Source organism: Musa acuminata, chromosome BXJ2-8 (assembly GCF_036884655.1).
Source record: "Musa acuminata AAA Group cultivar baxijiao chromosome BXJ2-8, Cavendish_Baxijiao_AAA, whole genome shotgun sequence".
In the NCBI taxonomy this organism is placed as follows: domain Eukaryota; kingdom Viridiplantae; phylum Streptophyta; class Magnoliopsida; order Zingiberales; family Musaceae; genus Musa; species Musa acuminata.
In genome coordinates this window covers 3,466,691-3,490,614 of record NC_088345.1, presented here as the reverse complement: position 1 = coordinate 3,490,614, position 23,924 = coordinate 3,466,691, and the positions used below count along the sequence as shown (strand labels likewise).

The 23,924-nt window shown below is 37.7% G+C and overlaps 3 protein-coding genes across 3 annotated transcripts; 1 reads left to right on the top strand and 2 right to left on the bottom strand.

Annotated features, from left to right (window-relative positions):
* Positions 1-3,055: 3,055 nt before the first annotated feature.
* LOC135618723 (branched-chain amino acid aminotransferase 2, chloroplastic-like) lies at positions 3,056-13,660 on the top strand. The gene is made up of 10 exons (XM_065119885.1): positions 3,056-3,392; positions 5,031-5,119; positions 6,979-7,153; positions 7,771-7,947; positions 8,036-8,167; positions 8,945-9,043; positions 11,584-11,700; positions 12,300-12,395; positions 12,817-12,929; positions 13,404-13,660. Exons 1-10 carry the CDS (start codon positions 3,264-3,266, stop codon positions 13,519-13,521), a joined length of 1,245 nt encoding a protein of 414 aa, XP_064975957.1. The 5' UTR covers positions 3,056-3,263; the 3' UTR covers positions 13,522-13,660.
* Positions 13,661-14,505: 845 nt separating this feature from the next.
* On the bottom strand, positions 14,506-18,200 carry LOC135618722 (squalene monooxygenase SE1-like). Its single transcript, XM_065119884.1, has 8 exons — positions 17,873-18,200; positions 17,572-17,683; positions 17,290-17,464; positions 16,136-16,304; positions 15,727-15,945; positions 15,350-15,625; positions 14,980-15,258; positions 14,506-14,887 (listed from the first exon to the last, which is right to left on the bottom strand). Exons 1-8 carry the CDS (start codon positions 18,077-18,079, stop codon positions 14,774-14,776), a joined length of 1,551 nt encoding a protein of 516 aa, XP_064975956.1. The 5' UTR covers positions 18,080-18,200; the 3' UTR covers positions 14,506-14,773.
* A 2,016-nt stretch (positions 18,201-20,216) lies between these two features.
* On the bottom strand, positions 20,217-23,719 carry LOC103994329 (squalene monooxygenase SE1-like). Its single transcript, XM_065119879.1, has 8 exons — positions 23,493-23,719; positions 23,194-23,305; positions 22,912-23,086; positions 21,803-21,971; positions 21,394-21,612; positions 21,017-21,292; positions 20,645-20,923; positions 20,217-20,550 (listed from the first exon to the last, which is right to left on the bottom strand). The coding sequence occupies exons 1-8, from the start codon at positions 23,697-23,699 to the stop codon at positions 20,437-20,439; spliced, it is 1,551 nt and encodes a 516-aa protein (XP_064975951.1). The 5' UTR covers positions 23,700-23,719; the 3' UTR covers positions 20,217-20,436.
* Positions 23,720-23,924: the final 205 nt, after the last annotated feature.

The following is a 23,924-nucleotide window of genomic DNA, read 5'->3' as shown; positions in this document are numbered from 1 at the left end:
GTTGGACCAGTTGAAAATTGACATGTACATATCACATTCATGTAATTTTCATGCTACACATTTCATAATTGATCTATGTCATTTGATTATATTAATATTAGTGATTATTGATAGGTTTAGCTATGATTGATATAGCGAAGACCGCTTTGATCCTATATTAATATAGTCAATGGACGAGATTGTTTTATATGTCCTATTTAATAATGGCAATAGTTTTGAGCTCATAAAGAATATCACATTTATAAGGATACATATGTGACTCAGTGGGAGATTGTTAGAATTTTAAAGAGTCACACATGTATAATTAAATGTGTTAAGCCATTATTTTGATTAGCCAAAATTAAAGTGATCTAATTAAAGTAAAGTTATTTGGCTAAAGGACATAATTGTTATGAAAATTAATTGTATAGATACCATCAGTCATATTTCTAACTTAATGACGAGATAAGTTAGGAATATGAAACTCTTGAAGTATAATTGTAGATTCATCAATTATGAATACAATCATAATTGTAGATTCATCAGTTATAACTATAAATAAGGTTATGGTCCCCGGTTGCAGTATCAGAATAAAGCTTCTCTTCACCCGTCAAGGAGAAATCTAAAGTTCTTAAAGGATACTTGCAATTGGAAGACCAAATCACCCATCAATTCAGAAAATACTCTAATGGATTCATCAGGTACGCTTCCGTGTTAATATGTTTATTAATTGTTGTAGGATTTCATGCATATTATAATGGATTTGATAAGTTTTATGGAAACATTCTTAATCCCTTATTTTGGATCTATTCGGTTTTGATTCTATAAAACAATTATTTAATCCATATTTGATACGTTAAAAAGAACCCCAACACAAAATACAACAAAAGCTCCTTATCCAATGATCTAACATTTTATTCCGGACTTGTGTTCGATTAACTTTTATCATTGACATTTTACGTGGAGTTAGTGAGTGGTCGAATTTGTTGGTGAATCTTTAAGCTATGGTCGAGGTGTCAGTTCAGTCCAATCCTGAATGCACAAGATTGCCCACACGGATGCTCGGATCATGTTAACGTCAGGTCAGATTAGGTCCAAGCGTCGTCTCCCGAGCATTGTTCTCTCTCGACGGATTGCAACTGCTTCATTATTGGTTCCTGCATATATGTCGAGGTCGGGAGGGGGATTTCCTCACTCGACCTCTCCGAAGTTCAAGTTAATGTTGTGGAATTAGGGGGAGTCGAGTGTCTTGCCTTTTTGATCAAGGAGAGTTAGCTTTTATACCTACGAGGATGAGTTAGTTGTACATAATCAATTAACTGCGATTGACTTCTCGGATGACTGGTTTAAGCTTTTGTGCGAGCGCCGACCGACCTACACGAATCGGCGCCACGCGATGCCATCCTGAGCTTTCCGGGACAACTATACCGTGATGATGCCGTTCGTACGGAGGGGCAACGATTGGTTGCCCGTCACGTGTGTGCTACGCGCCACATCAGACTTGAAGTTCCACGTCTATATCGTCATGTCTGCTTGCCTGAGTCCACGTGGGCGATATCATATCAGAATTTATACCAAAGTCATTTAATTTACCCTAAACTAATATATGGAATTGGTGGAGGTCTCCGTATTTAAGAACTCATAGAGTCGGGATCTCATTATCAGTATCGAGTTAATGCAGTCTCATTGTTTTAAGCTTTGGTTTATGTTCAAGTTTAAAGCATGTTATATTATCACTCTCATTTAATCCTATAACAAGCTTGATCACATCGAAGGTGTTAGCTAATCTAGCTCAGTCGAATTTTTCAGGAGAATTCATCATTCTTTAAATTTGATTTATAATAGAATATGCCCCATACTCATGCATGGTCAAAGACCCTCTGTGTGATCTCACCTTTTGGCTTTCACCGTAGTTACTATCGACGTGACTCCATGGAGAGATGTACCCTAACCACGCGTTAATGGACCATGGCATCTCTCTAGAGACTCCCCCACTACAATCGTGAAACACGGAATTAGCAAAAGCAACAAGAACAAAATACAACAAAATCTCCTAATTAACATCTAATTCCGGGCTAACTTTTAAGTTAGTGAGTGGTCAAATATAATGAAGTCATTTAATTTACCCATAAACTAATATACGAAATCGATGGTGGTCTCCATATTTAAGAACCCATAGAGTCGAGACATGCAAGTGAAACACAACGCTAGTGCAACTTTTTCTGAAGGAAGAAAGAGAAGAAGATGGTATGTCTACAAATACAATCATTCTCGATATCTCATTATAGTTTCGTTGTTTTAAGCTTTGGTTTATGTTCGAGTTTAAAGCATGTTATATTATCACTTTTATCGAAAGTGTTAGCTAACCTAACTCAGTCGAAAAAGACTTCGATATATCGCATAATCTTATAGATAGATTATGATTTTTGTTATTAGTTATGGATTTGACTTGTGTAACATCATATTTTCTAAGTATCGCTAATTAGTCGTATGATGTTTTATAGAAAAAGTAGTTGATTTCGATCTAATAAGGCAAAAATTAAACTAGAAAAAGTTATTTATTCATGAATGAGTAATTGAAATTACTCATTAAGGCCGTGCTTGATATTGATCGGATATTCACGTTGTGTAGTGGTTGTAGGGCAGCCCATTGACTCGGCCCAATTGAAACTTCAATGTCAATGGGCTAATCGACCGGGATTAGGATGTGGTTTGATCAGCCCGTTTAGGCTCCCACAAAGATTGGATCGAGCCGGTTTTAGATGCAAAGCTCGCTTTCACCGAATTGGTTGCACCAAACCGACCAAGAGAAGAACACCACTTTAAAATTCGTGCTGACATGTGGGTTGACTTGTCAGCTCTCGGCACGTTACCGGTCGCTAGAGACTGCCTTCCTATTGGAGGAAGACATGGGTCCCACGTCCCTCAACAGACGTTGAAAGGACGCCACCTGTTTGCTCGCCCGTCCAAACCATGGGAAGTGACGCTGAGGAGGTGTTGGGACCCACTATTTCTACTGACCGACGAGGAGGTGTCCGTCCCAGATGGGGCGCATGCGGTTCGAATTCGATGATAGCAGGTTACAAGCGCGGTGGGAGAGGATCCGCCACTAGGTTAGTAACGGCTCCCCGAAAGTCATCGATATCACAAAACCGCACGCCGCCACGGATCGCAGAGGAGGTTTTGTTTGAAGGACGACGTCCCTCTGCTTACTCGAAACCTTCGAGAGGAGAGCCGAACAAGCGAGTGTTTGTGTGTGTCGGGGAGAGGGGATCGGAGATCGAATGGAGCACGGCCTCCTCCCCCATCGTCTACGAGCCGAACATGGCTCTCTCCTCGCCTCATCGTTTCCCGCCGCCTCCCTCGCCGCCGGCCGGAAGCGCCACCACTTTCCATCCTCGTCTTCCGTCAAGGTCCCTATCCTTTTCCCTCCTTCGTGATTAGTTCGCTAGATTCCTGGTTTTAGCTTGATTAGAACTTGCTGATCGATGATTTGGGTGTTTTCCGAACCGATGTGGTCGGATTTCTTGGAGGTTTCTCCTCATAATCGATTTCTTAGATGCATCTCGTTGCTTCTTCATTTGCTGGTCGAAGTGAATCTAGTGTGCTGCCACATAATTTCTTGGTCGCAAGGTGGTTGACCTTAACATTTGCCATAAGAGCCATTATACTAGTGTCAGTGTTTTCCGAAGGAAAGAGGTCTAGTACTACTCTTTGGAGATCTTCTTAACAATTGACAATCTTGGTAATGTTTGATTTGCCAAGAGGGGCCATTTTAGCTGATGTTGACTCCGAATATTGCCGATTTTACTTTTTTAAGTGATAATCACCAGCATCTCATTGGTTCAAATAACTAATTGATATGAGTTTTCTACCTATCATCGTGCTATTTGCTTATGACATTATGTGGATAAATAATCTTAGGCTGATCAATAAATTCTCCGTATTCGGAGCGCTGTTGTATTTCCATCTCTATCCTGATAATCCTAGTTTTTGAAGTGTCATGAGCAGCTAGTTGGTACTGTGAGATTGGAGAAAAATGTGAGTTTAAGATTTGAATCTATTATTAGTTTTGGAAAATGCTCATTCATAATTATTCGTGCATTATGAGTTGAGTCAAATTGTAGTTGCCATGTGAGGAACGGAATAACAAAGAAAACTTGGTTGGATAATGAAAAAAGCGACAATTGGAACTGGCAGGCATGAGCAGCTAGTTGGTACTGTGAGATTGGAGAAAAATGTGAGTTTAAGATTTGAATCTATTATTAGTTTTGGAAAATGCTCATTCATAATTATTCGTGCATTATGAGTTGAGTCAAATTGTAGTTGCCATGTGAGGAACGGAATAACAAAGAAAACTTGGTTGGATAATGAAAAAAGCGACAATTGGAACTGGCAGGCAGCAGCTTATTTGAGTTGAGTTGTATGAGATGTGCAGGCAGCATACCACCATGGATAGTGGTAAAAGCAACAAAACTGAAACCGGTACTTGAAACCTTTCTGCAGACCATTTCATAAATCGGTTCAATCAGTTGAACCTTCTTTTTTGTTGAACTGCTAATAGGTTTTTTTTTTTCCTGCTTTGTAACTTGTTACGTAAATCATATGATTATGTGGGATTTAACTATTAATTTTCGTTTGTGGCATTCACATCTTTTGTGGATAAATTCAAGCTGTTTATGTTGGCTTCATACCTGTCTCTACTTCGAGACTTTCCTAGTCCCACTTTTAAATTTCAACCATGTCATCTGTTTATTCAGTTTCAACATTGATCAAATGTCACTTTTGGACTGAAGTATTTTTAGTTTTTGATCAATTTACTTGGAAGTATGCTGAAGAAGCATTTTTACCAACTGCTCTTCCCCTCCTAGAGCTCATCCTGTCTAGTTATGTAGCATTCAGAATAGTTTTTATTCTGTAGCTTTATTTTCCAACAGTAGCATTTATAAATGTTTATAAAACACTATTGAATTTAAAATTGATGGTTAGCCTAGCGTTGTTGATTATACGTTTGCCAAGTTGAACTTATACTTTCTGTTTACACTTTTCAGATTCAAAATCAGTTTCATTCCATGTCATCTCTTGTTTTAGGGGCCTCTAGCATAATAAGATGTGAAGCAACTGAAGCAAGTGTTTACAGGTATGTATATATGCATCCTGTGTGATGTGATATTGTTGAGCAGGATCTCTATGCGTCATGTTCCTATATTTTCAAGTTTTTTCAAAAAATATTTTTTCCTATCATCTTTAGTGATGCTTCTAAACAATTAATTTGATTTTATCTCTTGTGGCAAAAGATCCTTGTAGCCAACCCTAAATAGTTGGCACATTTTGGCTTCTTGTTGTCATTGTTGTACTGATATAAGTCAAACATCATGAATTTTGAAATTACTCTGAAGTTAAATGTCATGAATTTGCATGAGCATAGGAACAACAGTCAGTTTTGGGTGAATAAACCTGTTTAGTTTAGCTACACCATGGTCATTGGTTAGTGTTTGTCAACTCATGCGTATTTTTCTTTCACAAACTCTGCTATTGTTATTCCCTACTTACAGCTAAAAGGTAAAGTTTGTATGGATGTGCTAACAAAGATGATATATAGCTCTTTCATTGTTTGGGCTTGACTTCTAGCCTACCCGAATGTCCAGCATAAGAGTGTGCTAGTGGCAAGGTACTGCAATGTGATGGCTTTCGTCAGTAATTTTATTTTTGAATTTGAAGTCCAGGTCTGTATTTCCATTGCATTCTATCCACAAGTATGCCAAAGCTCAATTGTAAGTTTCAAAAGTTCACTGAAGGGGAGATATTGTCAATTTTATTAGACAAGAAAGAGTAAGACAATTACTCACTTTTCTAATCTACTTAGTCAATCCGTTTATCACTTAAAATTGTCGACTGCATTTGTCAATATTGGATATCTTCATGTGAGCATCTGCAATTGAGAATGAATAACCCTTAAGATAAAAAACCGGCAGCAGTCTGTTCCACTCATACTGATGTTGCTTGCAAGAAATTGTCCTGTTTTCAATCTATTTAGGTAAATTTGGAGGGAGCTCTTCCCTTCTAAATTTTGAGTGATTATGAGTTTTCTTTTGGTTTTTTTGGTAGCTTAACTTTCTCTAGTTGTGGCTATTTGACATCTCCATTTTTGTGTGCTAAATTTTTTATCAAGATTTATCTGAAATAACTTGCTCTATCCTACTGGATTTGTTTCAAACTTTTTACCAATCGTACTGGTTGGCATTGAGCACAATTTTTAAGTGTAATAATTTTCAGGCCATGCAACTGATAGTCATGTTAATTGCGAGATATGTTTTGTCCTGTTTTGAATTTATTTATGCAAAATAAGAGGGAGTACAATTTACTCAGTAGTGTTGATGATGTTTTTGATTATTGGGATATGCTTGAGTTCCATTATTTGTCGCTAATGTAATTCTCCATTTGTTGTATTAATTTATTGTTGAAATTTGTCTGAAATAACTTGCTCTTTTTTCTTTTTAATTCCATTATATATATGTAATGTTTTAAATACTAAGGTACATAGACTGTACCATAGTATTTTGATATCGTACTGGTGTATAAAAAGCAAGGTTTGATGTACCGAAGCATACCGCTCGGTACGGGTGGTACGTACCGATCCGATAGAGGATCGGTACGGTCAGTACATCAGTATATCCTAGTATATCGTGTGTCGGTATGTTCGATATTACTCGGTATGTACCGTACCAATAGCTAGTCGTTACACTGGTATGGACCGATAATGCGAACCATGATAAAAAATACTGATATCGTACTTGTATCCACATATCACCAACTCTTTAGTACTGGCACAGGTATGGGCACTTGTATTTGAAGTCTTGGTAAAATAATTTTTTAAGATTATACTTTTCTTATGATGAAAACAATTTATTAGTAAATTTATAATGTTTTCCTTTCAGTGTATCTTATGTTTCTATTTGCTGTTTGGTAAATGCTGATAATAATTGTGCGTTTGGGCAGGGAAACTGTTGAAACTATAAATTTGGACTGGGATAATCTTGGATTTGGACTGGTGCCCACTGATCATATGTACATTTCCAAATGTTCCCAGGATGGAATATTTACAAAAGGTGAATTGCTTCGTTATGGGCCCATTGAATTGAGTCCATCGTCTGGAGTATTAAATTATGGGCAGGTTAGTAAAGAATTAGAAACTCACAACTTATTTGCATTTAAATTGCATAATCATGGTAGCATTTCACATAATTAATTTAATGTGTATGGTTCTCAATTTGCTATCACCATTTTTTCCATTTCAAAGAATGAAAAACACTTGGTGTATTTTTGAGTCGTAGTTTTGAAAATTGGGAAGACAAGCTTCAAATTGTTGGAAATGGAATCAATACAGGCTTGTTTTTCATCTCCGTTGATGATAAATACTTAGTGGAAGCATTGTGATCTGCCTTCTGTTTTTCTATGCTTCGAGTACTGATTTCTTGTCTTTTAAATTCAACATAATATCGAGAAACTTAAGTTTCTGAGGGTCACTGAGATTTTGATGTGAAAGAAGTTTGTTAATTTTGTACCCAAACATTCTAGTGACGTACTGAGTTTGTTTCTTTGACTTCTTGACTATCTTTTGAATGAGAATCATACAAAAAATAGATGCCGATCACCATGTGGTTGATGCTAGTATGTTGCATGGATGCACTTGAATACAAGATGTATTGAAATTCGAAGTTATGCATCATATTGGATTCTTATGAATTTAATAAATTTTGTCTATTAGAATGTTCATGGTTTGTATTTCAGGGACTTTTTGAAGGTTTAAAAGCATACAAGAAGGAAGATGGATCTATTCTACTTTTTCGACCCCATGAAAATGCCTTGCGAATGAGAATGGGTGCAGAGAGGATGTGCATGCCTTCACCAGCAGTTGAGCAATTTGTTGATGCCGTGAAGCTCACTGTTTTGGCAAATAAACGCTGGGTAGTTTTAATGCTACTGTCAAGCTTTAAGTTTAAGCATATCTATATGGAATTTAAGATGCATAAACTGCTTTGATTCTACGATGCAGGTACCACCTACAGGTAAAGGTTCCTTGTATATTAGACCACTCCTTTTTGGGAGTGGTACTGTTCTTGGTCTTGCACCAGCTCCTGAGTACACCTTTCTTATATTTGTCTCACCTGTTGGGAACTATTTTAAGGTTGGTCAACCTTGCCTTTTGCTTCTCTAGAAAGTTATCTATGTTGGTTCACTTCTTTTCCAGCTAACATAAAGAACATCATCGTATCTGTAACTGTGATGCTTGTTTCAGCATCGTGCACTGTATGCCTACCTTTGTATGATAACATCTGAAGAAGGTATAAGGAGACCTCATTGAAGTTCTAAAGAAAGCTTGCATTGATCAGGGCATGAGAAGTGTCCAGATGACAGCATCAAGAATCAAGAATTAATTACCAAAAATAAAAGCAAAAATGAAAGTGAATCTTCAAAGGCGTCAGATGCTCCCAACCTGAAATTGCTGGGACAAATTAATTACCTGGTTATCTAGGTTTGTCTGAAATTGCTTGATATTGGGGACAAATAGTTCCCTAAGTTCATGATGGGAAATTGAATCTTCTGGAGGTTGTTGAGTAATAACACTTTTTTCTCCATCCTGTACCCTTTGTTAGTTATTGAAATAATTGATCGTATGCTACTAATTTCTCCAGGTTTATTTGATAAAATTGAAGGAGAATTCCAGTGAACATGATATCATCAAACCAGTATATGTGAACAATGGAAAAAAAAAACTATGCATTCTTATGTAATCTCACCCATCTTTTGTACGTGGATGCTATGATGCCTTTTATTTTCTTTATCTCTTTCTCCTGATGCTGTAATGTTTGTACGCATGCGTTTAAATTTTTTTGTTACAAATTCTGATGAACTAGTTTCCATTGGCAAACAACAAACTAATAGGTGGAAGTATGCTTTTCAGGAGGGCTTAGCTCCAATAAACTTGGTAGTTGAAAATGAGTTTCACCGTGCAGCCCCAGGTGGAACTGGAGGTGTAAAGACTATCGGAAATTATGCATCGGTAAGTGAACTTGTTACAAGTGTTGAACAAGCGAGTCTTATAACTGCTTTAGCATTTAGGCTGATAGGCTCTTACTGTGCTCAAGGTCTTTATCTGCTGTAGACCGTAGGCAAGCATAGCTTTACACCATACCTTCTGTTGGTAGACAGCTGCTTGTTGTTGGCATTTCTGCATATGCTCATTCTATTATGCTCTTGATGGGTCATGTATTGTCTGACAATTACTTTTGGACCACTTTTGAGAAGATAGGCTGTGTTTACACTATCATCTCAATTTGGATGTCTGGACTGTATGTTGATTCGTAAATTCTGTCAGTTGGAACTGCACTATACTTAAAATATAAAATTAAAGACTTACAGATAAATAATGCTCATCTATAGAATATTTTATGGCACGCTAGTGTGTAGTTTATACTTTATAGAGCTCATAAAGAAGGCATTGCACTTGCTCGCCATGGAAGTTGCTAGTTATATACTATTTTAGTTTATTCTTCATTTCTTCAAAGTTGTTTAGTGTAATGATTCAGTTCCTCATAATGTTTAGAATGCAGAAACTTCCATTAAATTGATAAGTTTGTGTAGGCTTCATTTATGAAAGAGGGATTTCACACTAAATTCAGTAGAACATGAAAAACATAATTTGTTAACATGCTTAGGCAGTCATGAGCAGTAATCCTTTAACAAGCTTATGTGGAAAACTTAGGCACACCGGCAGATGCTTAGAGAAAAGTTCTTAAGATAATATTAGATTTGGTGCTTGTATATAAAAATTGCTGGCAAAATATTTTAATAATCTGTACATTGTCACAAAACATATTATGAACATATGCAGCCCTTCTGCATTAACTTTTTACTGTAAATTTATATGATGTAATTTTTATTACCCATTGTTTCATATTGGTCATCCAATTTTAATTCTAAGAGTTGTTAGATTTTCATTCTAAATTTTATAGGTGACTTATTTGATGATATATTTAAAGTGCTGCATAGAACTACTAGCAAAAAATAAGTATAAACACTATTGTAACGATGAAGATCCAATGTGCATTATGGCTAAGAACATGCATGATTAAGAGTATGTATAATTCAACATATTCATGTTATGTATAAATATGTTCTTTTCTTCTGTACTAAGTACATAAACAAGACCTGCACATGTTGCATTACTTAAAATGACAAGTATGCTAATTTTTGTGATTTTTTTGAAAAAAATTTACCTTCAAATGTAACAAGGGAAAATCAAAGGTCTCATCTAGGTATTTCAGTGATTGCTTGGCTTGAAATCCAAAGAGGGCTAGGCACTTAAGAGGTATGATAACTCAATCTGTCTGGCAGCCTGATGATAACATTGATGGTGATCTTTTTTTATAAAATTCAAAGAAATCAAGTATAGTTGTAATAAAGAAAAACTACAATAGAAAAAGAATTATGATCTTAAAATGGTGAAACCTGCTAATATTTTTAGTGGAGAAAGATGTAAAGAAATATTTGTTTGCACTCACCCTGGCAGTCTCCATTAAGGTCCTCCCTTGTTCATGCTTAACTCCTACTACCAACATGGCTGCCTTAAAATTATCTTAGCTTACAGGTTAAATGACTAGCACTGAGACAAGGAACATGTTCCCTACGGAGAAATGTTTGCCTAACCACTTGTTTATGTCTTGAAGTGTTTTAATTCAACTAATTCCTCTGTATCTTTTATATTTTGTTTATCTATATGATCGAGCATGAATATTTTTAAAGATGGATTCGGACGGTGGAAGTACATTGGCTTTATACATTGATTTTATCTAGAAATTGGCTTTATACTTTTTATATTAAAATTTGAAAAAGAATACAAAAGAACAAGGAGTACATTGTGGTCAGGTGCATTTGGTATTGCAATTTTTTATTAAGTATGATCTTTTGAATTTTTTTTATTTATTGTCCTATTTTCTTTATGTATTTATGTAATTCGTCACATGTATGTCCTAGAACAACAATAAAAAATGAAATTTTGAATTTTTTTCTGGCCACATGTTTTGTAAAACTTCAAAACTTTGTAGTCCACCATCCTATAATACTTAATTTGGAGTAATTGCATAATTCTCAAAACCCTCCTATAATGCTTAATTTGGAGGATAAATTGCATAATCCTAACCATGACATCCAGAAAAGCAAACTGGAAGTTGTTAGTTATGCAGTACTTCATGGTTAATAATCCTTTCAGCTGTTTTATAGCAGCTAATATACTCGAGAAATGGGCAGGGTTTTTAGAGATGATAAATGATTTTGATGTAGCAGTACAATCACTGAAAAAGGCCCACTTCTCCAAGACCATGTATTTTGCTTAGGTTAGCAACCTTGAGGCCCTTGCATGTGAATGTTGATGTTGTATTAATGCCTTTTATCATTTTATTCCATCATGAGTTGTTTCTTAGTGCAATTGAAAGTGCTAAGTGATAAGCTTTGGCAATTTCAAGTTCAAGTCCTTAGTAAAACTTGGATTGTTATGGTCTACATTCTTGGTAATATGATTCCTCTCTGCTCATCTTTATGTAGGTCCTGAAAGCACAAAAGAGAGCTAAAGAGAATGGCTACTCTGACGTTTTGTATCTTGACTCTGTTCATAAGAAGTATCTGGAGGAAGTTTCATCTTGTAATATTTTTGTCGTGAAGGTATGGTTGCTATGAATTCTCTTGTTTGTCTATGGTGCTGTGAAGCATGTACCTGAACTATTTGCAATTGGTGATGTTTCCACCTGGCACCGAAGCGTGAAATTACAGCTTTATTTTGTTACTTAATCTGCTGATACTTAATCAATTCATGATTGAACTAGAATTAAAACATTTCTTGAAGAGCTTCAACTTTTCAGTGTTTGTCTTTCATATATCGGCATTTGTTTAAGGGTTACTTTCTTGGCAAAATGTACAATACTCCTTGACGCAGTGTATAAATAAAATACATTTCTGAAGTGTACTTTTTGCATCATCACATGCTGGCCTTTTAGCTAAATCATATGCTGTACTTCAGAACTATATTCTTTGGTTGTTTTAAATATTAAACTCTTCTATATATTCTTTATTCCTTTTGAAATTTGCTTTGTCAATTCTTGTGATAATCAGTGACAAAGCATATCTATCTTCTTGTGCATGGATGACAGTTGACTATAGAATCTTTTAGTAAGCTGCTTTGGACAGTATCTTTTCTTCTTCGGGCACTATTGTTGCAGGCAGTCCAAATTTTTATGACATTGAAATGACTTTTTCTTTGACAGAACAAAATCATTTCAACACCAGAAATAAAAGGAACAATATTGCCAGGCATTACAAGGAAAAGTATAATTGATGTTGCTCGTGGTCAAGGCTATCAGGTATTGAGTCCAATTGTCTTTTACATACTTCATAAAAGGATTTTGGTGTGTTCATTGCTTCACATAATAGCTTGATGGAAAAAAGAAAACAATTGTGCTTACTTTTGTAGGTTCAGGGTTGAATATATATATTAAAAATCCTCATGTTGCTTTTTTTTTGCTTCTTTTTTCCTTCTGCCTCCATTTGAGCATTCTTATATTGAAGTTGGTATAGATTTAGTTAATTATTAATCATTTACGTTTGTTGATATTAGTTGAATCTATTATTTTTTTTTTCTGCTTAATTTATTCTTTTCCTAAAGCAGAATTTTTAACCAACTTGTGAATATGTAGTTGCCCGATGAGAGTATTATAATAAAAAATATTGTCTTTTTCATAATCATTATACCTTTCTCCTCATGGTAGTCATACAACTTTGCAGGTTGAGGAGCGTCTTGTGTCAGTGGAAGAACTGCTTGATGCTGATGAAGTTTTTTGTACGGGAACGGCAGTTGTTGTTTCTCCTGTGGGAAGTATAACATATTTGGGAAGAAAGTATGTTCTATCTCTCTTGTAGTTCCATTCTTCTTTTGATACCGGATATATTATATGTTTTACCAATTGGATCTAGGGATAAAACTTTTGAGGTTGCTTTCTACTTTAGATGTTCGAAGATCCGAAACAGGATATTCACTGGAGGGAGCCTCTTAGATATCCTTTTGGTTTCTCACTTTTGTGGTTACTCTGCCATATTCTTGAAGAAGTGCATTAATAAAATTCTGATGTTAGTCAAGCTTTGCCTGATTATTTGAGTTCGGTGTGGTGCATCTTTTTTATTATTCCTTTTGCCTTAAAAGCTGGTTTTCTGTATCTCGGAAGGCTTTTCACGGTCACTTCCTGCCACTTCCATTCTGATAATTGTCTTCCACCTGTTTCTATATGCTCATGTACCTAATTGTCTGCCACTTCCAATAGTTCTCAATGCTGTTTGTTTCAGTTGTCTTATCTTGCCGTGTTAAATTGATGCAGGGTTGAGTACAAGAACAACGGAATCGGGGTTGTGTCTCAACAGGTCTACTCTTCACTTACCAGTTTACAGATGGGCCTTACAGAGGACAAGATGGGTTGGACAATGAAGTTAAACTAGTAGCTTCATAGTGACTTCAAAGAATAAATGCATTGCCCTCATCTGTAACCAGTTTAGTTCAACTCTTTGCAGTTGTTGGAACACTCAGTGACCAAGATACATATTAAATTTATCAACCGAATAGTATTATTTTGCTGTATGAGTCGACCTTCACTAGCGCTGTTCGTTGGTAACACATTGCAATATCTTAGTTTGTGATGCATCCCGCATGCATGCATCTTCACCCTTGACATGGTTGGATCTTTCACTTCAAGCTAGTCATGTGGAATATCAAACCGAGGCAATATGATATGTGAATTCATCCTTAGATGCATTGGAGCAGCTGAAGTGGATGGGCTCATATTATTTGGGTTGTATATGACATGAGAACAAAATTGGTCCTGAGCAATAATAGCGTCACTCCTTGATGGCCGAGCATCATTTGTACAAGTTCTTCGATTGCTAGCTAATTTCTTGCCCAATCCTTCTCATTATGACTAATATCAAGTAATTTAGGAAACAGCCAACATGATCCCCGAGGACATACCCCAATGGTGTTGATGAAATTGTCGGCGATTTTGCTTCCGAGTGGGAGATGTCAGCATTTCTGTGAAACTTGGGTAGATATTAAGATGGTCTGCAGCTTGATTGAGTTACATGTTGATTGACGGATTCATGGATGGATCGATAAATTTTGCCTCCGTGTCTTATGCAGGACCATGTACTGCTCCATCATAACTGGTCCCAGTCCAGAAGGGCAAACATCCGTGCCTCTTGTGTTTTGTTCTCATCTGATGTCAGGTATCATTTAATCATTCAGTCCTTGATGGGGAATAATTATCATTCGACATGTTCTCATCTGATGTCACGTCTTGTCATTTAATCATTCAATCCTTGATGGGGAATAATTATCATGCAATACAATCGGACGCTCGAATAATTGATCTTGAATCCCCTGGAGTGCATATTTTTACAAGCAAGCAAGCTGGTGGCAGCGATGAAATCTTGTTGTGGAGACATAATTTGGGAGCTTAATTTACATAAGCACTGCATATGTTTTATACAGATATCTCAGCATACATATACACACACATAATCCCAATACTAGTATATTCCCACATATGTTCCCAATATATATAAATATATACATATATACATATATATACACATCACATGCATTCCCACGAATAAACCATGGACATGGCACATATGCAGAAATAAGGGGAAGAAGGTAGACACTGAGGTTGGCCCCGTCCTGGCCATCACCATGTTCTTATTGTTTCAGTTGGGCAGGAGGAGCTCTATAATATGCAGGAAAAGTAGCAGGGAAGAACGTTTGCCTAACCCCTTCTGCTTTCATGAGGGGGAGAACGATACCTGCAGCAGCCTGAAATAAAAGGAAGCAGCACAAAATGAGTCCTCAACTTCTCATAAGAACATTTAAGCAGCTAAACTAAACTAGAAACTTTCACTACTTACAGAAATCAGTCTCGCACTACCACGTAATCCCCGGACTGATGGAATTGGCAACAGTAGATGACCAACACCATGAGTAACAGCAACAAGGAAGTGGATAACCAGATGCAGTGGGCTGGCATTAAGACCACCGATTAAAGCAGTAGAGTCACTTGAAAACCTACCTCCAAGGCTCAGACAGTCAAAATAGGCTTGTCCAATTTCCTTCCTAGCTTCATCAGGTGATGCGCCGAATAATTTGTAAAACGCATCTGCCAGCATGTTCATTGTAGAAGCAACCGGCTGCAAAGGAAGGAAAAAGGAATATATGTATGATGCACAACATGGAGAGTCTGCAGCACAGCATCAAACAAGGACAACACTTTTGTCTTACTTTCCGCAAAATGTAGAAAGATTCCAAGTATTTGCAGAGAGCAGCAGCATCATGGAGATCATGGAGAGGCCTAAGAAGATTACGTAGCACGATTACATCAGATAAGCCCACCGTCATTCCTCCACCAGTTAGGGGATGGCGCATATTGAATGCATCCCCCATCAAGAGGACTCCGGGTGTAAGATGAGCATCAGCTGGCATGCTCTTGCATGGCATAGTTCTGATGTTTCCTTTATCAATGGCCGCAACAAAAGCATCATGCAGCTCAGTCGGAACCTGGATTAACCAGAATGCTAGAATTCACAACAATAATTGCACAGAAATTTCCTTAATGCGACAAGACATCATCTTAATTTGCAATGCTCACTCAAAAGTACCTGAGGTGCCACAATAGTCTTCAAATAATTTTCCATTTCACCATTCGCAATAGAAGGAACCTTCTGCCCAGGGACATCGACCAAACAGCGAGTCTCCGTGCTACTTATTGAGTAGAACAATACTACTGAAGGATCCTCTAAGATAAAGTGCACATAGTTCGGAAATGGAAGTTGAAAGTCCTCCAAAAGCAAACCAACAAAATAAGAAGGTACATCCACCTGTAAGAATGAAATTTATCAGTGCTACAACCACAGCTTACGTGTACAAATTCTTGTCAAAATACAAGTGAATGTCAAAAAGAGATACTTCTGGTGAATTTTTTGGCAAATTGTTATAATGAATAAATGCAGTTATTAGAAGAGAGAAATGAAAAAGAAAAGAAACTTCAAGTTCTCTATTTATTTTTACCTTGGAGGAACAGAGTGTGTGCCTCAGATTCGAAAAGCAGCCATCACATACAACTGTAAGAGGTGCAAAAGCTTTCGATTCTTTACCAGATTTAGTCTTGTAAACTACCCCCTTAACTATTCCGTCTTCTTTAATCAAGGATGTCACAGCTCCCTGCTTCAACTGAACACTGGAAAAGAAGGGGTCGAACTTTAATTTCTTTTAAAGATATATAGAAGCAAAAAGTCTCCAAATGTATATGAAATTTAGTTTATGGAACAGTGATGATTTGCATCCTAATGATGCTTCATTGTACCAGTATTAAGAGTAACAGGAAAAATGTGTTGCCTTATCTGATCATGCTTCAGTGTACCAGCATCATTGTACCTAATCTGATCCATCTAATCAGCTCATTGTCGATAGCTGAATAGTATAGTATAGGAAAAATGTTTGCCGATATTGAAGATTATTTCTTTACTACTTTTCCTTTCCAATAATTGATCTACCGTGTTCAGTTATTCAACTGATCCTCCCCAGACGCTGCACGGGGTGGAGTCTCGTGCCTTGGATACATCTTTTTTTTATTCAATTAGTAACTGAAAATTAAGCATGATCCAGGGCGCCTTGAATGCCTTACTCAAAGCTTCATATGGATTGATCATTAACAAAAGCCTCTATGAATATGTTAGGTAACAATGTTCAAGGATCAAATCCTATCATCACCACTTATCCTTTGCACAAAAACCAAAACAAAAAAAACCTTCTTTTACAGATTCGAGGTTCGACAAAGTATTCGATCAATGTTGAACTGTTAAATTTCATAATAAACCACATGCAGCCTCTTTTACGAGTTGGACTAAGTATTCAATCAATACCAAACTGCTGAATTTTATAACATCAGGTTCTTAAATGAAAAGATATCTAAAGGAAAGTTTTTGGCATCAAACAAAATCTTAGACTTAGTAGAATTCTGTCTAAGGCTAAATGAATGTTGCAAAAAATCAAAAAACAAAAAATGATAAGATGACAGTTAATCAATAGAAAATTGCTTCATATATCTCATATAAGGTATAACATCATTCAACCGAACAGTATACCTATGTCTCGTATGATCGAGGAAATAAAAAAGAGTATCACTACGATAGTAGAAAGTTTCAGAATAGATGATAGATAACCTGGACAAGGACGCTGCTTTCTCTCGCAATCTTTGGATGAAACGCCCATGATGGAAGCACCTGGCAGCACCATCTACATGATACTTCTCCAGAGATATTGAGAGTTTGGCGAGTCTCCCATTTTTGTAAAGAACATAGCCAAGGATCCGCTGAGCATCGATCTCGTCGACACAATCTACAGTGCACAAAATTAATGGACGAGTATGAAATCGCAAGCATGACGGCCAAAATTGCAGCTAATCATTCAAAAATATTCTCCAACTGGTCAGCCGGGTGCCTTACCCTCGAGCCCTAGCTCAAATAAGTTTAGGCAACCTCCAGGTTGCAAGACTTCACCAACAATTGTGTCCGGCTCAGCCAAATCTCTCTCGATGACATGCACACGTCTACCATCCTGCACAATCAGAATCATGAAGCCGCTCTGTACGTTACGATTCCGGTTTACCTTTCCCTTATCAAGCTATAAATACACAGATAGCTACATGGGTGGTGATGTTGGCATCGACTAAAAATCCTAGTTTTGGCTGCTCTGCTAATAACTATTGGGAAGCTTAATGGCGATAAAAGAAGAAGGAGACGTCACCTTCCCGAGCGCATAAGCAAGAGCGGAGCCGATGACCCCGGCGCCGACGACGATAACATCGGCTCCACCAAACCCGGCGGCCACCGTGCCGGAATCGCGCTTTCCAGTGGCCTTCCGGCCCTTCCCCCAACGTCCATGGATCCCGAGGAGGAGGAGAAACGCTAGGATCGAAGCAGCGATGACTCCCAATGGGTACATTCCCTCCATCTCCTTCTCCCACCCACTCTCCGTGTCTCGCTTCCCTACTCCCTCCCGTCGTCGCGAACCACACCTATAAATAGGGAGAGCGATATCGGTCGCCGCTCTTACCTTAACCTAACGTTGCGACGCTCTCTCCTCATTGCGGAAGTTGGCATGTCAGTGTTTTTATCGCTGGGATATGTAACGCTCGATTTTTTTACCAATAAAAAGGTCTGACAGTTATATCGATCATTAAAACTCGTCGCCAATATCGCCACGTGGCCTCCCATGTCAGATCTCAATCACCCCCAGTCGTATCCACGTATCATTTCGGCAGGCCGGTGGCCGGTGATACGAGCCCTGGTGTTTCTGGAGTCATCCAAAGAGTACAATACGCGCATCGGTTCGCATGGCGATGGTGGAATCCCAATCTTAGATGGGAGGAACAATAGGACAATTTTGGATGATTGGAACATGAGAAGAGCATATGAGAAAGATTGCAATGGAATCATCAGAACAAAAGGGAACAATTTGGAGGGCCAGAATTTTTTTCTTAGGTGAAAAAAATCCGTAATTTTGGATGATGACGGATGTTTCCTAGGTGATTCAAATCATCGCACCAAGTAATTTATCGCTGCTTATCCTATTCATGGGTGGGTTATTCCTACGTGACTTTGTTGCTTTATGTTTATGTTGGCTTGTTAGATATTTTTTTGATATCAAAAATATGTTTCTAAATTATTATAATAGGAATACAAGAAAAACTAATGTGGAAACGAAATAGTATACCTCTAGTTATTATTGTCAAAAATTTTAATAACGATTTCTTCTTGAACTTTGATACTTTTCGGTTCAGAACTCTCGCTTTAGATGGTGTAAGAAATCCTTTAGACCTCAAAGAGATGTTGAACTCAAGTACCAAAATCTTCGTTTATATAGATGTTCTTCCACCAAGAACATTTATTATTACCAACTGATAACGTTCAAGAATTAATTCAAATTTATAATGTTTGAATCTTAACGAGAACAATTACTCAAGAGAATCCGTGATCAAAGATTACTACTGTCTATAAATAAATTGCTTTATGTTGGCTTTCATAAAACAATTACTTGAGAGACTCATTGATCGAAAGATTACTACCTATAAGTAAGGTGTGCACTGCAAACAACAAACAAAAGTAACAAAATCGAGGCATACTTGTGTACGATCATTCTCATACAACTCAAATTCGATACGAAGAAGAAGCTGACTTTCAGAATGAAGTAGGCTACGACTAAAAAGCATCCATCCATCCATCCATCAGAATAGAAAAATGGGCATGTAGAATTCCAAAAATCATCACAAGAAAGAGTTATTAAAATATTACTGGACATGGGAACTACAAGAGACATGAATGAACATAAATCTCTAATCAGGAAAATCTAGTCAACCGCCCAAACATGATCCCAGAGGACTGAAATTGTTGGTGATTTTGCTTCCACGAGGGAGATGTCAGCATTTTTGTGGTTATAAAACTTGTGTAGGTATTAAGATGGTCTGCAGCTTGTTTTCTTCCTCCCACTTGAGTTACATGTTGATTGATGGATTCTTGGATGGATCAATAAGTTTTGCCTCCATGTCTTTTTCGCCTCGGACCATTTACTGTTCTATCATAACAGCTCCTAGTCGTTAAGGGTAAACATCCATGCCTCTATTTTTTTGTTCTCGTCTGATGCCAAAGTCTATCATTTTATAATTGCATCATGGGGAATAGTCATCGTACAATATATTATTGAATAATTTTTTTAATTAAATAAGATATATTATAAATATGATTGAATTCTGATTATCGATCGATAAATAGAAATAAAGTCAAATTATAATAAAATTTCTTAGCATATTTTATTGTTATCGATCATCGATCAATTTAGAGATATTTAATTTCATATTTTAGCATTACATTTATTATTATTTAATTTTAAATTTTAATATTAAAATTTATATAAAATAATAAATTCTTATACTGACTGTTACTAGTTTGGTGATGGATATATAAACACAACACCAATTGTGCTGGACACTGGAATGATTAGTCTTGAATCCTCTGGGCGTAGATTTTTCGCAAGCAAGCAAGCTGGTGGCAATGACAATTTCGATATGGAGACAGATAATTTGGGAGCTTAATTCACATCATCACTGCGTATGTTTTATAAGGAGTGGAAACATGTTTTGTCTTCACAACAAAGGACCGTAATCAGAGATCTAAGCATACATACACACACACATAGTCCCAATATACATCACATGCATTCCCACGAATAAACCATGGACACGGCACATATGCAGAAATAAGAGGAAGAAGGAAGCCACTGAGCTTGGCCCCGTCCTGGCCATCCCCATGTTCTTATTGTTTCAGTTGGACAGGAGGAGCTCTATAATATGCAGGAAAAGTAGCAGGGAAGAACGTTTGCCTAACCCCTTCTGCTTTCATGAGGGGGAGAACGATACCTGCGGCAGCCTGAAATAAAAGGAAGCATATCACAAAATGAGTCGTCAACTTCTCATAAGAACATTTAAGCAGCTAAACTAAACTAGAAACTTTCATTACTTACAGAAATCAGTCTCGCACTACCACGTAATCCCCGGACTGATGGAATTGGCAACAGTAGATGACCAACTCCATGAGTAACAGCAACAAGGAAGTGGATAACCAGATGCAGTGGGCTAGCAATAAGACCACCGATTAAAGCAGTAGAGTCACTTGTAAACCTACCTCCAAGGCTCAGAGAGTCAAAATAGGCTTGTCCAATTTCCTTCCTAGCTTCATCAGGTGATGCGCCGAATAATTTGTAAAACGCATCTGCCAGCATGTTCATCGTAGAAGCAGCCGGCTGCAAAGGAAGGAAAAAGGAATATATATGTATGATGCACAACATAGAGAGTCTGCAACATAACATCAAACAAGGACAACACTTTTGTCTCACTTTCCGCAAAATGTAGAAAGATTCCAAGTATTTGCAGAGAGCAGCAGCATCATGGAGATCATGGAGAGGCCTAAGAAGATCACGTAGCACGATTACATCAGATAAGCCCACCGTCATTCCTCCACCAGTTAGGGGATGGCGCATATTGAATGCATCCCCCATCAAGAGGACTCCGGGTGTAAGATGAGCATCAGCTGGCATGCTTTTGCATGGCATAGATCTGATGTTTCCTTTATCAATGGCCGCAACAAAAGCATCACGCAGCTCAGTCGGAACCTGGATTAACCAGAATGCTAGAATTCACAACAACAATTGCACAGAAAGCTCCTTAATGTGACAAGACATCATCTTAATTTGCAATGCTCACTCAAAAGTACCTGAGGTGCCACAATAGTCTTCAAATAATTTTCCATTTCACCATTCGCAATAGAAGGAACCTTCTGCCCGGGGACATCGACCAAACAGCGAGTCTCCGTGCTACTTATCGAGTAGAACAATACTATTGAAGGATCCGCTAAGATAATATGCGCATAGTTCGGAAATGGAAGTTGACAGTCCTCCAGAAGCAAACCAACAAAATAAGAAGGTACATCCACCTGTAAGAATGAAATTTATCAGTGGTACAACCACAGCGTACGTGTGCAAATTCTTGTCAAAATACAAGTGAGTGTCAAAAAGAGATACTTCTGGTGAGTTTTTTGGCAAATCGTTACAATGAATAAATGCAGTTATTAAAAGAGAGAAATGAAAAAGAAAAGAAACTTCAAGTTCTCTATTTATTTTTACCTTGGAGGAACAGAGTGTGTGCCTCAGATTCGAAAAGCAGCCATCACATACAACTGTAAGAGGTGCAAAAGCTTTCGATTCTTTACCAGATTTAGTCTTGTAAACTACCCCCTTAACTATTCCGTCTTCTTTAATCAAGGATGTCACAGCTCCCTGCTTCAACTGAACACTGGAAAAGAAGGGGTCGAACTTTAATTTCTTTTAAAGATATATAGAAGCAAAAAGTCTCCAAATGTATATGAAATTTAGTTTATGGAACAGTGATGATTTGCATCCTAATGATGCTTCATTGTACCAGTATTAAGAGTAACAGGAAAAAAGTTTGCCTAATCCGATGATGCTTCAGTGTGTACCAGCATCATTGTACCTAATCTGATCCATCTAATCAGCTCATTGTCGATAGCTGAATAGTATAGTATAGGAAAAGCGTTTACTGATATTGAAGATTATTTCTTTGTTACTTTTCCTTTCCAATAATTGACCTACTGATACATCCTTTTTTTTAAAATTCAATTATTCAATTAGTAACTGAAAATTAAGCATGATGCAGGGCGCCTTGAATGCCTTACTCAAAGCTTCATATGGATTGATCATTAACAAAAGCCTCTATGAATATGTTAGGTAACAATGTTCAAGGATCAAATCCTATCATCACCTCTTATCCTTTGCACAAAAACCAAAACAAAAAAAACCTTCTTTTACAGATTCGAGGTTCGACAAAGTATTCGATCAATGTTGAACTGTTAAATTTCATAATAAACCACATGCAGCCTCTTTTACGAGTTGGACTAAGTATTCAATCAATACCAAACTGCTGAATTTTTTAACATCAGGTTCTTAAATGAAAAGATATCTAAAGGAATGTTTTTGGCATCAAACAAAATCTTAGACTCAGTAGAATTCTGTCTAAGGCTAAATGAATGTTGCAAAAAAACAAAAAAAACAAAAAATGATAAGATGACAGCTAATCAATAGAAAATTGCTTCATATATCTCATATAAGGTATAACATCATTCAACCGAACATTATACCTATGTCTCGTATGATCGGGGAAATAAAAAAGAGTATCACTACGATAGTAGAAAGTTTCAGAATAGATGATAGATAACCTGGACAAGGACGCTGCTTTCTCTCGCAATCTTTGGATGAAACGCCCATGATGGAAGCACCTGGCAGCAACATCTACATGATACTTCTCCAGAGGTATTGAGAGTTTGGCGCTTCTCCCATTTTTGTAAAGAACATAGCCAAGGACCCGCTGAGCATCGATCTCGTCGACACAATCTACAGTGCACAAAATTAATGGACGAGTATGAAATCGCAAGCATGACGGCCAAAATTGCAGCTAATCATTCAAATATATTCTCCAACTGGTCAGCCGGGTGCCATACCCTCGAGCCCTAGCTCAAATAAGTTTAGGCAACCTCTAGGTTGCAAGGCTTCACCTACAATTTTGTCGGGCTCAGCCAAATCTCTCTCGATGACATGCACACGTCTACCATCCTGCACAATCAGAATCATGAAGCCGCTCTGTACGTTACGATTCCGGTTTACCTTTTCCCTTATCAAGCTATAAATACACAGCTAGCTACGTGGGTGGTGATGTTGGCATCGACTAAAAATCCTAGTTTTGGCTGCTCTGCTAACTATTGGGAAGCTTAATGGCGAAAAAAGAAGACGGACACGTCACCTTCCCGAGGGCATAAGCAAGAGCGGAGCCGGTGACCCCGGCGCCGACGACGATAACATCGGCCCCACCAAACCCGGCGGCCACCCTGCCGGAATCGCGCTTTCCAGCGGCCTTCCGGCCCTTCCCCCAACGTCCATGGATCCCGAGGAGGAGGAGAAACGCTAGGATCGAAGCAGCGATGACTCCCAATGGGTACATTCCCTCCATGTCCTTCTCCCACCCACTCTCTGTGTCTCGCTTCCCTGCTCCCTCCCGTCGTCGCGAACCACACATAAATAAGGACAGGGATATCATTCGCCGCTCTATCTTAGCCTGACGTTGCTCCGCTCTCTACTCACTGCGGAACGTCGCATGTCATTATCTTCCGCTGTGATATTTGACGCTTGCCTTTTTTAGCCGTAAAAAAGGACGACCATTATATCGGTCATTAAA

Bases quoted from the DNA above. Each gene is read 5' to 3' on its own strand.
- LOC135618722 (XM_065119884.1), bottom strand. From the start codon at position 18,079: ATGGAGGGAATGTACCCATTGGGAGTCATCGCTGCTTCGATCCTAGCG. The intron at 17,465-17,571 runs GTAAGGCACCCG...TGTGCACTGTAG, and splicing joins ATTTGAGCTAGGGCTCGAGG to ATTGTGTCGACGAGATCGAT. The intron at 16,305-17,289 runs GTTATCTATCAT...CTTCTTTTCCAG, and splicing joins AAAGCAGCGTCCTTGTCCAG to TGTTCAGTTGAAGCAGGGAG.
- LOC103994329 (XM_065119879.1), bottom strand. From the start codon at position 23,699: ATGGAGGGAATGTACCCATTGGGAGTCATCGCTGCTTCGATCCTAGCG. The intron at 21,613-21,802 runs GTAAAAATAAAT...TCATTCTTACAG, and splicing joins ACACACTCTGTTCCTCCAAG to GTGGATGTACCTTCTTATTT. The intron at 20,551-20,644 runs GTAAGTAATGAA...CTTTTATTTCAG, and splicing joins GTAGTGCGAGACTGATTTCT to GCTGCCGCAGGTATCGTTCT.
- LOC135618723 (XM_065119885.1), top strand. From the start codon at position 3,264: ATGGAGCACGGCCTCCTCCCCCATCGTCTACGAGCCGAACATGGCTCT. The intron at 3,393-5,030 runs GTCCCTATCCTT...TACACTTTTCAG, and splicing joins CATCCTCGTCTTCCGTCAAG to ATTCAAAATCAGTTTCATTC. The intron at 9,044-11,583 runs GTAAGTGAACTT...ATCTTTATGTAG, and splicing joins CTATCGGAAATTATGCATCG to GTCCTGAAAGCACAAAAGAG.